This window comes from Nesoenas mayeri (assembly GCF_963082525.1).
Source record: "Nesoenas mayeri genome assembly, chromosome: 2".
NCBI lineage: Eukaryota > Metazoa > Chordata > Aves > Columbiformes > Columbidae > Nesoenas > Nesoenas mayeri.
Window position 1 is genome coordinate 10,828,522 of NC_137543.1, and position 12,739 is coordinate 10,841,260.

Genomic DNA, 12,739 nt, shown 5'->3' on the forward strand with positions numbered 1-12,739 from the left:
GAAAACCCTTATAAATCCCTATTTACTTCTACATAAAATACTATTGTACAATCTCATATAAAGGATTGTTTGATCTGATCTATCTTCTTATATAAATAATATAATATTAAAGAAGACACTATCGCACAACATACTAAATAATGTAATCTAGCTTAGTTTCTTGTTGCTCGTATTCAGCTTTCCTTTTTCTTGTGCAATGCAGAAGCAACGAGAGCTTGGGGGTTTTTCTGAATCTTCAGTTGGTTTCTTCAAGTATTATGGCATATGTTGATGTGTATAATTAATAACAGAAAATTCCATAATATCGGTATCATTACCACAGAACACTCCGAATAAAAATTAGAACTCAGTTCTGTATTTCATATAAGAAATATAATAAATATTGTATTTTGTATAAGAAATATTATGTTATGTACAGATACATCACCTTTCTAATCACTCTTGATATTTGTGAAAGACTGATACTTACTAAATATAAAAGTGATAAGAGGAAAGGAAGAATAAAAAAAAGATTTCCTTATATATCAATCTACTGAAAGGCCTGAACAGAAATTAATATAAATATTTTCTTTCAGTAAAAATTTCGAGGAGAGAAGGGAAATAAGATGGCATTTGGTAAGATACTTAAGCCTAAAAAAGGTCCTGATTTGATGAAATAATAGTTATTTTTGTTGTTTGTTTTCCCCTGCCTTCTCTGCAGTGCTAGATGTCAGCCGACACTATGATTCAAATTGTTTGTTTTATTTCTAAATGTACCCACACTGTGTGTAGATTCAGTTTCAGATATGGCAAAGAGGAAAGAGTAAAACCTTAACGAGAGGAGCAGACATCCGTAAGGTTTGTCACAACAGCAGCTGAAATGTAGTCCTGCATCACTGAGACCTAGAGGTGAAACCAAACCACAACATTTTAATTTAGGCACACACACAAAGATGAACACACAGGGAGTCCTAGGTTTGAGTCTGGGCCCATCTTTAATGTGATGCACTGATGCACAGAAATCTTCTCTGAAAGATTAAAATCCATAGTTTTAATGTAAGAACAAAATGGCCGGCCTGTAAGACACTTCATCTCTTTACAGTCTCATCATGTGATAACCAGAATACTAGTGCTTCTTACTCAATGAATGGAAAATTCATGCTTTAATATGAGTGGTTTTTTCTCTTTGTGTCACCAGCCTGGTGTTTGCAAGAGAGTCATTTGTGTAATGTGAATCACAGGTTGCTTTTAACTATGAAAGAACTGACTAATTTTTTTTATTTTTTACTTTCTGAGAGAGGTGGTCTCTTTCTGCAACCTTAGTTAACTTCTTTCTTGGGAGATTGCAGACAACCCGCCAGAAATTCCTCTCACAGTGTATTTATTACCAGTCTTAGTTGTGACCAGCATTTCCAGGGATGGAAACCAGCCTAACTAGAAGGCTTTACAAGAACACATCATGGTATTGCCCCAGTACATTACCTGCACCAGCAAGAAGAGCATCTTAAAGGCTCTTTTGTGCCCTCAATAAAGACACTCTTGTTGCAGTGTTTTGTCATGCCCTGCCACGTTTAACCTCTGAGCCAGCAGTGCTTTGTTCTTTTGTGAAATAATCTTCAAGCACATAACCCGCAGGACTCCAGAGGCTCCCTAAAAAACCCTCTTTGCTTAAACATATATGCCAGTAAATAAAGGTGAGAATTTATTCATAAGTATATGCTTGGGGTACTGTGTTAAGAAGCAGACTTAACTGGATTATAAGTGTGCATATGTGATATTTAGTTAATTCTAAGGACATTGTACAAATTTATAGTAATGTGAGGAAGTGAATGCTCTTTTTGCAATGTTTAATTCTAGGATGTTTTCCCTCCTCATCGGTGTCAATAATTAATTGCCTAATATTAGTGAACAAACGACACTGTTAAAAATGTTCTTACTAAAGTTATAGTATTAATATTTCAGTTACTAAAGAGCCCAGTAAAACAGCAAAAGACCTGCACAGTCAGATAAAAGCCCAGTCCACAAAACACTTTTAGAAGTGATAGTCCACTGATGAAAATAAGAGATTAAATTAAATTTCAGTTTCAAAATTTCTCAGTGATATAGGAATCAAGAGTTATGTAAATCCAAACCTAAGGAAAAGCAAACAAACAAACAAAACAAAAAAACTTTATGTCATAAATTGGAATTTGAATGAGATTTAAGCTTCACAAGTATATTCTTGAGAAATGTCTACCTCACCCTTTATGTATATGCAGTCCTATAAATTCCTAAGGGGCAGAATTTCCATGCAGAGCTGCTCCTGCCTTAGCAGGAAAATAACACACCTTGAATCTTTCTAACAGGGATTTCTTTGCCTAAAAACACTTATGGCATAATCTACTATTTAACAGTAGCTGGTGAGGATGGTTGCTCACCAGACACAGCAACCACAGCTGTTTTTCTTCAACAGAATGTCAAGGAGCACAAGTGTTGATATAATATACCTAGAAAACTCAAGCAAGAACATGCCTCAGTTCCTTCTGCAACATGGGAGGCCTCAAACTCATCTTTCCTTTCAGCGTGGAGAAGTCCTAACCACACTGTTATAGCTATTCTAGAAAGAAGAAAGCATTCCTTGTGTGATCTGTTGAAGTAAATCAAAATAATTTAATATGGGGTTATATTTAAATTTTACTTGGCCCAGGCAGAGAATGAAATATTGCCACATTTTTCCTTTCTGTGTATAAAAAATAGAAGCAGTCCTTGCAACTGTGACCCAAATCGCATCCTGCTTTCTGCCCCTATTACCAGACTCAAGAACGTCCCTTCAACTGGCACTGTCAAGGTCCCAGCTCTGTTTTCCAAAGCAACAGAGATGCAATAAGAGGAATTTGGATGCATCTCTCTCCAGCTAAAACCCCAAAACAGCCTGCTGATTAACAGCTTTGGCCCAGACCTCACTCATGCTGAGAAAGGCCTTTTATCTAAGTTTCCTATACCTTTGGCAAGTGTTTCAGGAACTGAGCTATTGTACACAAAGGCCAAGTCCGTGCCACCCCCTACTCTGGCTGCCTTTTAAAAGGAGATTTATGTCTATGATCTCTTTGTTCTGCAGTTCAGCCTCAGCAATTTCTCATCCACAGTGTTCTAAATTTTTAGCATAAAATCATAAAAATTGTAAGTGTGGACTTTTCTGTGAGCTGTTCACTGGCCTATGGGATTCCCTTCAAAAACAGGAAGAATTGAAAAAGTGGCATAATTTCTAACACGCAGTTACTTTTTTTTTTTTTCCTTTTGTCATAAATTTAACCCAAGGAAATAACAAACACTAATGAAATTTCTGACTGTGTCTTTCAGTAACTTGATATTTCAGCAACTCATTTCTTCAGCTTCCTTTGCAGTCACTGAGTGTATTTAATAGGCTTAAACGTAAATAATTCACATGTATAAGGTAATTATTTATGAAAAATCTGCATATTTTCTTTTGCTCTGGATTAAGGTGGTTTGGAAAAAGATTTTTAATCAACTGCCACTGAATTAATCTAGAATTATTATTAGTAATAATTGAGTGTTTGAGTTTGCTCAATATCCCCAGGCAATATTTCTACTGATTTAAATTGATCTAGGTAGAATCAGGCCCCTTAATCTTTCACTTGTAGCAAATGAGAAGCTGCAAATAAAGAGAAAAAAAAAAGCTCCTATTTGTGACATGCTGAGAAATTAATTGATACCTTCAGTAAATGTCATTAATGAGTGAGTATGGGGAGGGATGTGAGGATGATGGATACTGATATGAATGTCTGTATAATATCAGCTGTCATTCACATGACCAAGGACAACTTCTGGAATTGCTTATGAGAAGATGAATGAATAAAATAAACAAGCACTCATAACAGCCTCATGACAGTGTAAGGATTTAACACTGTAGTGTAGTACCTGCTGCATCAAAATTCCTCTATGGCTATTTTCTCTTATTTAAATAATTTACTTATTTTACAGTTTCTTCATGCATGTTTATATTTTTCATTCATTTTCATTTAACATCAACTTGCACCTGTTATATATCATTGTGGTGAGATGGTTTTAGGAAGTAGGCTTGAGCTCTAGAGTGTGAGGAAAATCTTGAGTGCTATTATTACCATTTTATACCACTGAGAAGTAGGTAAGCCCTTACAAAACTCCATCTCCTATTTACAACTACAGCATGGGTGCCCACATTAGCTATGAATCTAACCTCAATGTACTAATAAAAACAGCCTGACAAAGCACCTAGTCTAAACTGTAGATGTGATTAAACTACAGAGTTATCAGAGGGAATCTCAGGAGCCCATGCAACCCTCCTCTGCCAAAGGCAAATACCATTAGTCCTCTGTCCTTCCAGGCAGTTGTCGAATCATCTTCTTCTAGCTGAAACTTTTACAGTGATGAGAAATTCACAGTTTACTTTTGAAATAGGTATGATGGGAATAATAAGGGAAGAATAGAAGCCTAAGGGCAATATAGTCAGACTGTGATACATTCCATGTTTAACAGTCATAATTATTTGACTAAGAGGAAAAATAAAGAAGATGCAGAGTTATTGAAGTGCTCCCTGTGGCTTCTGGTGCTAATAGAGACACCCTGCCCGGTCCTTGCACCATTCCAGAGGGACACACCTTATACCTTATGTCGTGTCTATTAGTCCTGCATGGATGCCTCATGTATCCAGCGGTCTTACCAACGCACTGTAAGCTTTTGTGTTGAGAAATGAGCTGAATCCCAGCCAGCTGCTCTGTCTGTGAGCTGAATCAGTCCCTCAGCTTCACTGACTGTGTTATCTGGCTTTCCTTTGTAATGGCAACCTTGACTGACATATGGACACCTATATATAGTCATCTCACCCTGTAGATGACTTATTGAGCTTTGGGAAATGAGTGTAAAGATGATGTATCATGACAAGAGAAAGTACAAATTCCTGTGCAGCTGAAAGGATTTCCTGTGTCACACACACAGACACACAGGTTTGCTTACGTTGAACTCTCATTAGCAGCTCTTGTTATGCATTAAGATCCTTCTTTCTTATTCTTATCAAAATCACATCTTTTTGAAGTGGTCTGCTTTGTTCTGATTTTCAGCAAAAGAGCAGACATGCAGTCCGGTGACAGAGGTCTCATCTGACTTTAATGGAATCAGCACTTCAGCCAGTATAAATGAATCATTAAGAACTAAACCGCTGAGGTTGTTTTCTGTTGCAGACTACGTTCTGTAACTGTGCTGAATTAGATGCTCACTTAATAGGAGATTCTCACATCATCAGATAGGAAGGTACGACAGGTGCAAGACCACTTGATAAACGTAAAAACTAAATTATAGTACTAAAATATGATAATATGATATGAAAATATAATATGAAAATATGATAATAAAATACTACTTGAGACATGTTTCTTCCTTTCCTTTCCTTTCCTTTCCTTTCCTTTCCTTTCCTTTCCTTTCCTTTCCTTTCCTTTCCTTTCCTGACCTTTCCTTTCCTTCCTTCCCTCCCTTCCCTTCCCTCCCTTTCCTTCCCTTCCCTTCCCTTCCCTTCCCTTCCCTTCCCTTCCCTTCCCTTCCCTTCCCTTCCCTTCCCTTCCCTTCCCTTCCCTTCCCTTCCCTTCCCTTCCCTTCCCTTCCCTTCCCTTCCCTTCCCTTCCCTTCCCTCCTTTCCTATAAATTGACTGGTTTTCCCTTTTTTTCCTGTATTTTACTATGCGATTTTCAGTTGTGATGTATTTGTAGTGACTCTGAATGGAGTTGAAGTTCTGCCTTTTGCTTTACTCCAACTCAGACCAATATGGCATTGCAATTTCTCCTTTTACTTTGACAATTAGAATATGAATCAATTGAATGACTCTATTAGAAAGAACTTCAGAGTCTGTTTTATAGTACCTTTATCTCTGCATTTTGTCTAACCAGGGAACACAAACAGAAGCTTAAGGAAGCCCATTAAAAGATGGAAAATCTATAGAAAAAAAAAAAGTAGATGGAAAGTGTGGCAAAATAAAATCTCTAATTCTTTCAATTGAGGAGGAAGCATGTCAAAAACTAATATTTTGGTAGATTTTAGGATGTACTATTTCATTTGCAACAGTATGAAAAATACCTGATGTTCACTTCTGCGGGTCTGCAGAGGGTTTGAAGAGAAAGAGACAAGGAATGTGAAGAGTTACATATTAATTTAGACATTTTGGAAGCCGGACTTTAGTCTAGAATTTCCTTGTGAAACTTGGGCAACGAGGCATTGCACTCTGAGAGCCAGCAATGGTATTAGCTGAAGACTTAGTCAAAGCTTCAAACACAGTCAGCTCCTGCTGATGGTTTAAGAAGATTTCAGGGTGAATCAGCTTACTTTGGCCCTGTGCCCAGAGAAGATTTTTCCCTCACTGGCATGCTTAAAACTTCACTTGACTTCTGAAAAAGCTTTGGGTACAAGTTTGTAGGTTCCCTTTGCCACTCTAGGATTTGTAAGGACTTGTCTGAGGTTGACTACAAAGCTTCCGTCTTCCTAGGCAAAATCTTGAACAGTAAGCTAGAGTCCCATTCATTTGGCCAGTACTCAATTCCTGAGGCACAGTCGGTGTTCACATTTGTTCCTATGTCCTACTTAGAGTTTTCTCTTCCCCAGTGGGTTCAGTGTATCCTTGCTCCCTTAATTAGTACAGCCTCCATCACCGGTTGCCAGAGAGAAAGAGAAAAGCTGAGATAAATACCATGGGCCAAATTTTGCAGCCATCTACTGAACTGGTTTTGCAAATCTTTATCCTGTCCTCCAGTAGTGACTGGTCTTCCTTTTAATGTTCTGCCATCACAGCCTTTGCTGATCGGGTGTTAACACTGTACTTATTATTTCAATGATTCTCCACCATAAAAATGCTTCCCTGACTCAACTTGTAATACCTTTTGCCCAAAGACACTTGCAGCTCTGTCCTCAAATTATTATGGTCTCTATCCCTGTGCATTGATTGTCTCTTGTGAGGGCCAAGTCAGCAAAATACATAGGTCAAGTTTACAGCTAATCTCAGGCTCATTTGTTTTGCTTACCTGGGAACTGCAAAAGTTTCAGTAACTCGGGCACTTCTGCTCAACAGAAATGAATCTTCCAAAATAATGATCCAGTCGCAGAGTGATATGCTGTGTCAGTCTATAACAATGTTGTTGATATGTATTTAAGAAATTAATTCAGTATTTTCTCATAGGCTAAAGGATGTCTCTAGATGGATCCAAGATAAATGAAATTTCCACACAGTGTAAGCCTAATAAAAGGCACCTTCTTTTATATCCTTGGCAGGCAGATACTTGATCAGCTCCCATAGCTGTTGGAAATGCTTGAGTGTGACAGTGGAAACTTTAGGTGGGAAGGGATTGTCAGTGGGAGGAAAGAGGTTTTTAATTTCTTTCCAGTGTAAAAAGGGGGCAGAAGGAATGCCCTGGAGCAATATAGTCTAAAATGAGTTATTCATTATCTCAGCTGGTGTTTCTGAATCCTTGGCCTAGCTTCCAGACTAACTCTGATGAAACCTTTCTCACCATCAGCAAGAGTAACTCTGACTAACATAATACAAAAATCACTATATATTTTCTTTTACTGAAAATGTAAATGTACTTTATTTGAAAAGTGAAATAAATCAAGATTATGCTAATCACAAGCAGGAAACACCCAGCACAAAACTTTTATTTTTCTTTTTTAGTCCTTTTTTAATGACTTTAACATTCATCTTAAAATTATGAAAACAAAACTGCAAATATTTTCTTCCTCTTTGGTACTTTTACATATAGGAACATCATTGTCTCAGAATAAAGATCCTGGGGGACTGTTACTACTGCGTGTCAGGGCTTCCAGAACCTCGTGAGGACCATGCACACTGTTGTGTTGAAATGGGGCTCAGCATGATCAAAACTATCAGGTAATGCCTTTTTTTCCCCCCTTTTTCTTCTTTTTTCATTGTTTCTGACAGTGTCCTGAACTTCTTATCTCAGAATGCTATTACTAGACAAGTAATTCCTACAGTGGTTCAGAGACCTCAGGATTATTGCTGTGAAAAGGGCAGGATTTTTCGATCCACGTGATGCATGGGAACAGATAGTAAATGCATTTTATTAACCTGTCCTGCTTCAGAGCATGTAAAACAATAGCTATGTGTGCATTACGAGTGACAGGTTTCACAGCTCTTAACAGCTCTCAATTTGTACTGTTGTCATTTTAAAGAGGAGGCTGAGAAGGAGGATACTGAATTGCTTCCTATAATCCCATTAATAATAATTTAAAAAACTCAAAAAGCACGACAATATGAACACTAAATAGACATCTGTGTCAATACTTTAACTTGGAAACTACCTCACAGACAAACTCATAAGCACTAAGGTTTGCCAGATGAGTAATTTTTCCTTGTTAAATTAGATTGTTGCTTAAATGTTTTAATTAAAGGATGTGTTCACATCATGTAAATATAGTTGTTTTGATGATAGATTATTGTAATTTGATGCAATCAGGATTAATAATAACAATGTTTCAGCAGTCCATGTATAAAACTTATCCACTGATTTACTGTAACAGTGGCCAATGTCTAATGCTTCAATAGAGGTCTTCTCCATCTTTTTATCCTCTGTATCAATGTTGCTCTGTACCCCTTCTCCAAATCCTTCTTCTGTTCCTGTCTTCCCTAAAACAGTGTTGTTTAATGGAAGCACTCTCCTCTTTCCATGGATGTTTTGCTGTCCAATCATCTCTTTGTCTGCTTCTTTTCCAGACTGCTTTCCTCCTTTAATCTGAGTGTCTCTCATTACCTACATCAGACAGTTAATGTGTACTGCAGCTGTATTACTGTATCTTAATAGAGAAAGAATTTGACAAAAATTAATTAATGGAAAATGTAACTGAATAATGATTATGTGACAATGATCTCTAAGAAGATTGGATTCAATTATCGCAGACTAAATGTTGCAAAAATTAATCAATATTTTGCTTCTGGAATCCCCACAGTGAAAGTGAAACAGGAATTAGAGAACATACACAGATGAAAAAAGCTACCAGCATTGTTACAAATTCTTGGAGACATACATCAAATCATTTGCATTTGCTTGGTAATATAATCTGCAGTGAACTCATTGTAAGTCTTTTTTCTTCTAAGATAGTATATTTATCTGAATCTCATTACACATGTGAAATCTCTAACACCCCAGTGCCTTTTTATAAACTGGATCTCAAAGGTGGTAATCCAGTAGAAATAGTACTGTGGTTTTACCATCTTAAATGACAAATATATTTTGTGGGAAATGTGAAATTAAAATCCATTAGGACTTTGGTCATCCCAGGCTAATTCAGTTCAGACCACCTCCAATTTATTTGATAATCCCAGTATCTGAATTTCTGGCCATTCAGGGAGGATGACGTTTTCCCCAGGCTTTTCTGTCCAGAGTATAGGAGCCTTATGTTACTTATCTTGATGCGTGCTCACAGAGTTCACAGGGAGGATCACTTCTTCCATGGGGTATTACTGATCACAGAATCACAGAACCACAGAATGGCTGGGGTTGGAAAAGACCTCTGGAAAATATCTAGTCCAACCCACCTGCTAAAGCAGGTTCACCAGAGCAGATCGCACAGGAATGTGTCCAAGCTGGTTTTGATTGTCTCCAGAGAAGGAGACTCCACAACCTCTCTGAGCAGTCTGTTCCAGGGGTCTGTCATCCCCAAAGTAAAGAGGTTTCTCCTCATATTCAGATTGAACTTCTTGTATTTCAGTTTGTGCCCATAGTTCCTTATCCTGTCATTGGACACCACTGAAAAGAGTGTAGCCTCATCTTCTTGACATCCACTCTTCAGATATTTATGAGCACAAATAAGATTCTCTCTCAGCCTTCTCTTCTCCAGGCTGAACAGACCCAGCTCTCTCAGTGTCTTCTCATAAGAAAGATGCTTCTGTCCCATAATCATCTTTGTAGATCTCTGCTGAACTCTCCTAGTAGTTCCTTGTCATTCTCAAACTGAGGAGCCTAGAACTCAACATGCGGCCTTATGAGGGCAGAGTAGAGAGGGAGGAACAACCTCCCTCGACCTGCTGGTCACACTCTTCCAAATGCACCCCAAGACACCATTGGCCTTCTTGGCCACGGAGACATTGTTGACTCATGGTTAACTTTTTGTCCACCAGGACTCCCAGGTCCTTCTTTGCAGTGCTGCTTTCCAGCAGGTCAGCCCGAAACCTGTACGAGTATGTGAGCTTGTTCCTCCCCAGGTGCAGGACCCTACGCTTGTCTTTGTTGAACTTAATTATGTCCCTCCCCGTCCAACTCTCCATCCTGTCCAGACCATGCTGAATGGCAGCACAGCCTCTGGTGTGTCAGCCACTTCTTTCAGTTTTGTATCATCAGGAAACTTGCTGAGGGTCTACTCTGTTCTTTCATCCAAGTTACTGACGAATAGGTTGAATAAAACTGGACCCAGTACTGGCCCATGGGGAACACCAGTAGCTACAGGCCTCCAGCTGGACTCTGTGCTGTTGATCACAACCCTCTGAATTCTTCCATCCAGCCAGTTCTCAATCCATCTCACTGTCCACTCGTCTAACCCACATTTCCTGAGCTTACCTATGAGGATGTTACGAGAGACAGTGCCAAAAGCCTTGCTGAAGTCAAGGTAGATACCATCCATTGCTGTCCCCTTGTTTACCCAGCCAATCATGCCTCATAGAAGGCCATTATGTTGATTACATTTCACTCCACATTTCTGCGAGAATTTGAAGTTATCTACAGTCTATTAATTAGAACTTAAATTAGTAGATATCTCTCACAATTAAAATGAGGAGAAAAAAACAAAACAAAACAAAACAAAACCAAACACCAAAAAAACCTCACTTCTTTAAAAAACTGAGTTTCTACTATATTGGTCACTGCAATATTTACCAGATGTAAAACCAGATCAAAATGATATTTTGATGATTATAACATTTTTTACCTTCATCTGAAGATTTCACAAAATAATAATTTTGTGTTTCCAAAATAATAGGGAGATGATCCAAGATACGCGAAGCCATCATTCAGACTTCACAGATACATTCAAGTTACATAGATGCACTCAAAACCTTCTTGCAAATCAGAGGATGTTTACAGACTTTCAAAAATTTCACTACTTATAAAACCTATGTTAACAGTTGTTTCTTCTCCCTCCTACAGAGCTATATATTAGCTTTTAAATCTTAGCTATATTTTAGCTCAAGTGCTTAGTAGACATTAAAATATAAAATAGTATTTATGTTACAACATCTCACCTATAATTGGGATTTAGGCACCTAAATAATGGAGAGCAATCTAGTTACGTTTACACCCCCTGATTCTTATACTAGCTTAAGCTCTTTAAGTAATTATTGTATAAAGAACTTTAAATTAAGTAGAACAGATTTCCTCCCCAGGTCCTGCAAGATTCATGTTCTCTCTATCAACAACAGGTAGTTGGTAATGTTGCAAAGATCAGTACCAATGATTCTGGTGAGATGTTGCCCCAAAATCTACCATCTCAGGGTACCATTACTAGCTTTTCCCTCTAATCTTCTTGATGACTGCATGGTCAGCAGGAATTGAACAAGAACATCAAATCTATTCATTACACAAAACGTAAAATGAATCTACATGGACAGATTGACTCACAAAGGACTTCTGAGTGTTTTAATACAGCTCATATTCATAAAGTGTTAATTTATTATTAACTAGGGCTCTACAACTTGATGTTGAGCTCATACACCAAGGATCTAGACTTGAGTCTTGCTGCTCTGCTCATCTCTTTGCAGATGTAAGGAACTCTTCAGAATGCAACAAAACAATCCAAGATCATTATTTTCTCTGTAGTGATTTTTGTCATCACTGTGTCTTGTTACAAATCTTATAAAAATAAAGTTATTCTTGTAATTCCACTCTGTCTTCTTTTACTTTGCCCTCTACATTGAGTCTGACTGAGATGGAGTTAATTTTCCACATAGCAGACTCAGCAGCCATTGAGTACAATTGAAATACAACTTTCAGCCATAGGAAGGTTCCATGAAGCCTGATATTTACTCTAAAGCAAGGAACTTTGCCCCATCACATTTGTGTATGAGTAAGAATCTGGGCTCTGATTGTCTTGCAAAACCCATCTTTCTGTAAACTGTCTTTATCTGCAGTTAGAAATGCAAATTAAAACAAAAAGAAAAATATCTTTGCAAGGGTTCATTTATTCAGCTGTTTCTCATATCTTTTCACATACAGTGTAACTTTCTGTATTTTATTGTATTAATATCTGTCTACAGTGGCAGTTGATAGAAATTAGATGCTAGTGGAATGTTTAGTCATCAGATGATAATGTTTCATTTTAGCGGTTATCATTCAAGTTAAATGAGTGTCAGCAATAACACAGAGGCAAATTAAATCTGCAGTTGTTCTTACCTATAAGAAAGAGCAACTATCTTATCTTTATCTTTATGTCTATATAGGGAGGGAAAGATTTTTAAGAATAAAGTGGTCATCAGCATTTCATTGCATGTTATTGAAATTCCAAGGCTGTGCTGGAGTGCCAGCTGGATGGGATTATGGATGCTCTATACGATAAATTCAAGATGGGGATATCTATTTGCTGACAGCCATATATGGAACACGAGCTTAAGACCTAACAAAACAATGAGGATAGATTTGGTGAGAATGATAGAATCATTTTGGTTGGAAGAGACCCTTAAGATCATCAGGTCCAACCATAACCTCTCGCACTAAACCATGTCCCTAAGAACTTCATCTA

General features: G+C 37.7%; 1 protein-coding gene across 1 annotated transcript in view; it reads left to right on the forward strand.

Annotated features, from left to right (window-relative positions):
* ADCY8 (adenylate cyclase 8) overlaps positions 1-12,739 on the forward strand; it is a gene marked incomplete at its 3' end in the record, with an annotated part of 129,502 nt that overhangs the window by 58,214 nt on the left and 58,549 nt on the right. The window contains exon 5 of the mRNA XM_080340061.1: positions 7,756-7,883. Within this exon, the coding sequence (XP_080196187.1) occupies positions 7,756-7,883 (128 nt within the window). The remainder of the gene's footprint in view (positions 1-7,755; positions 7,884-12,739) is intronic.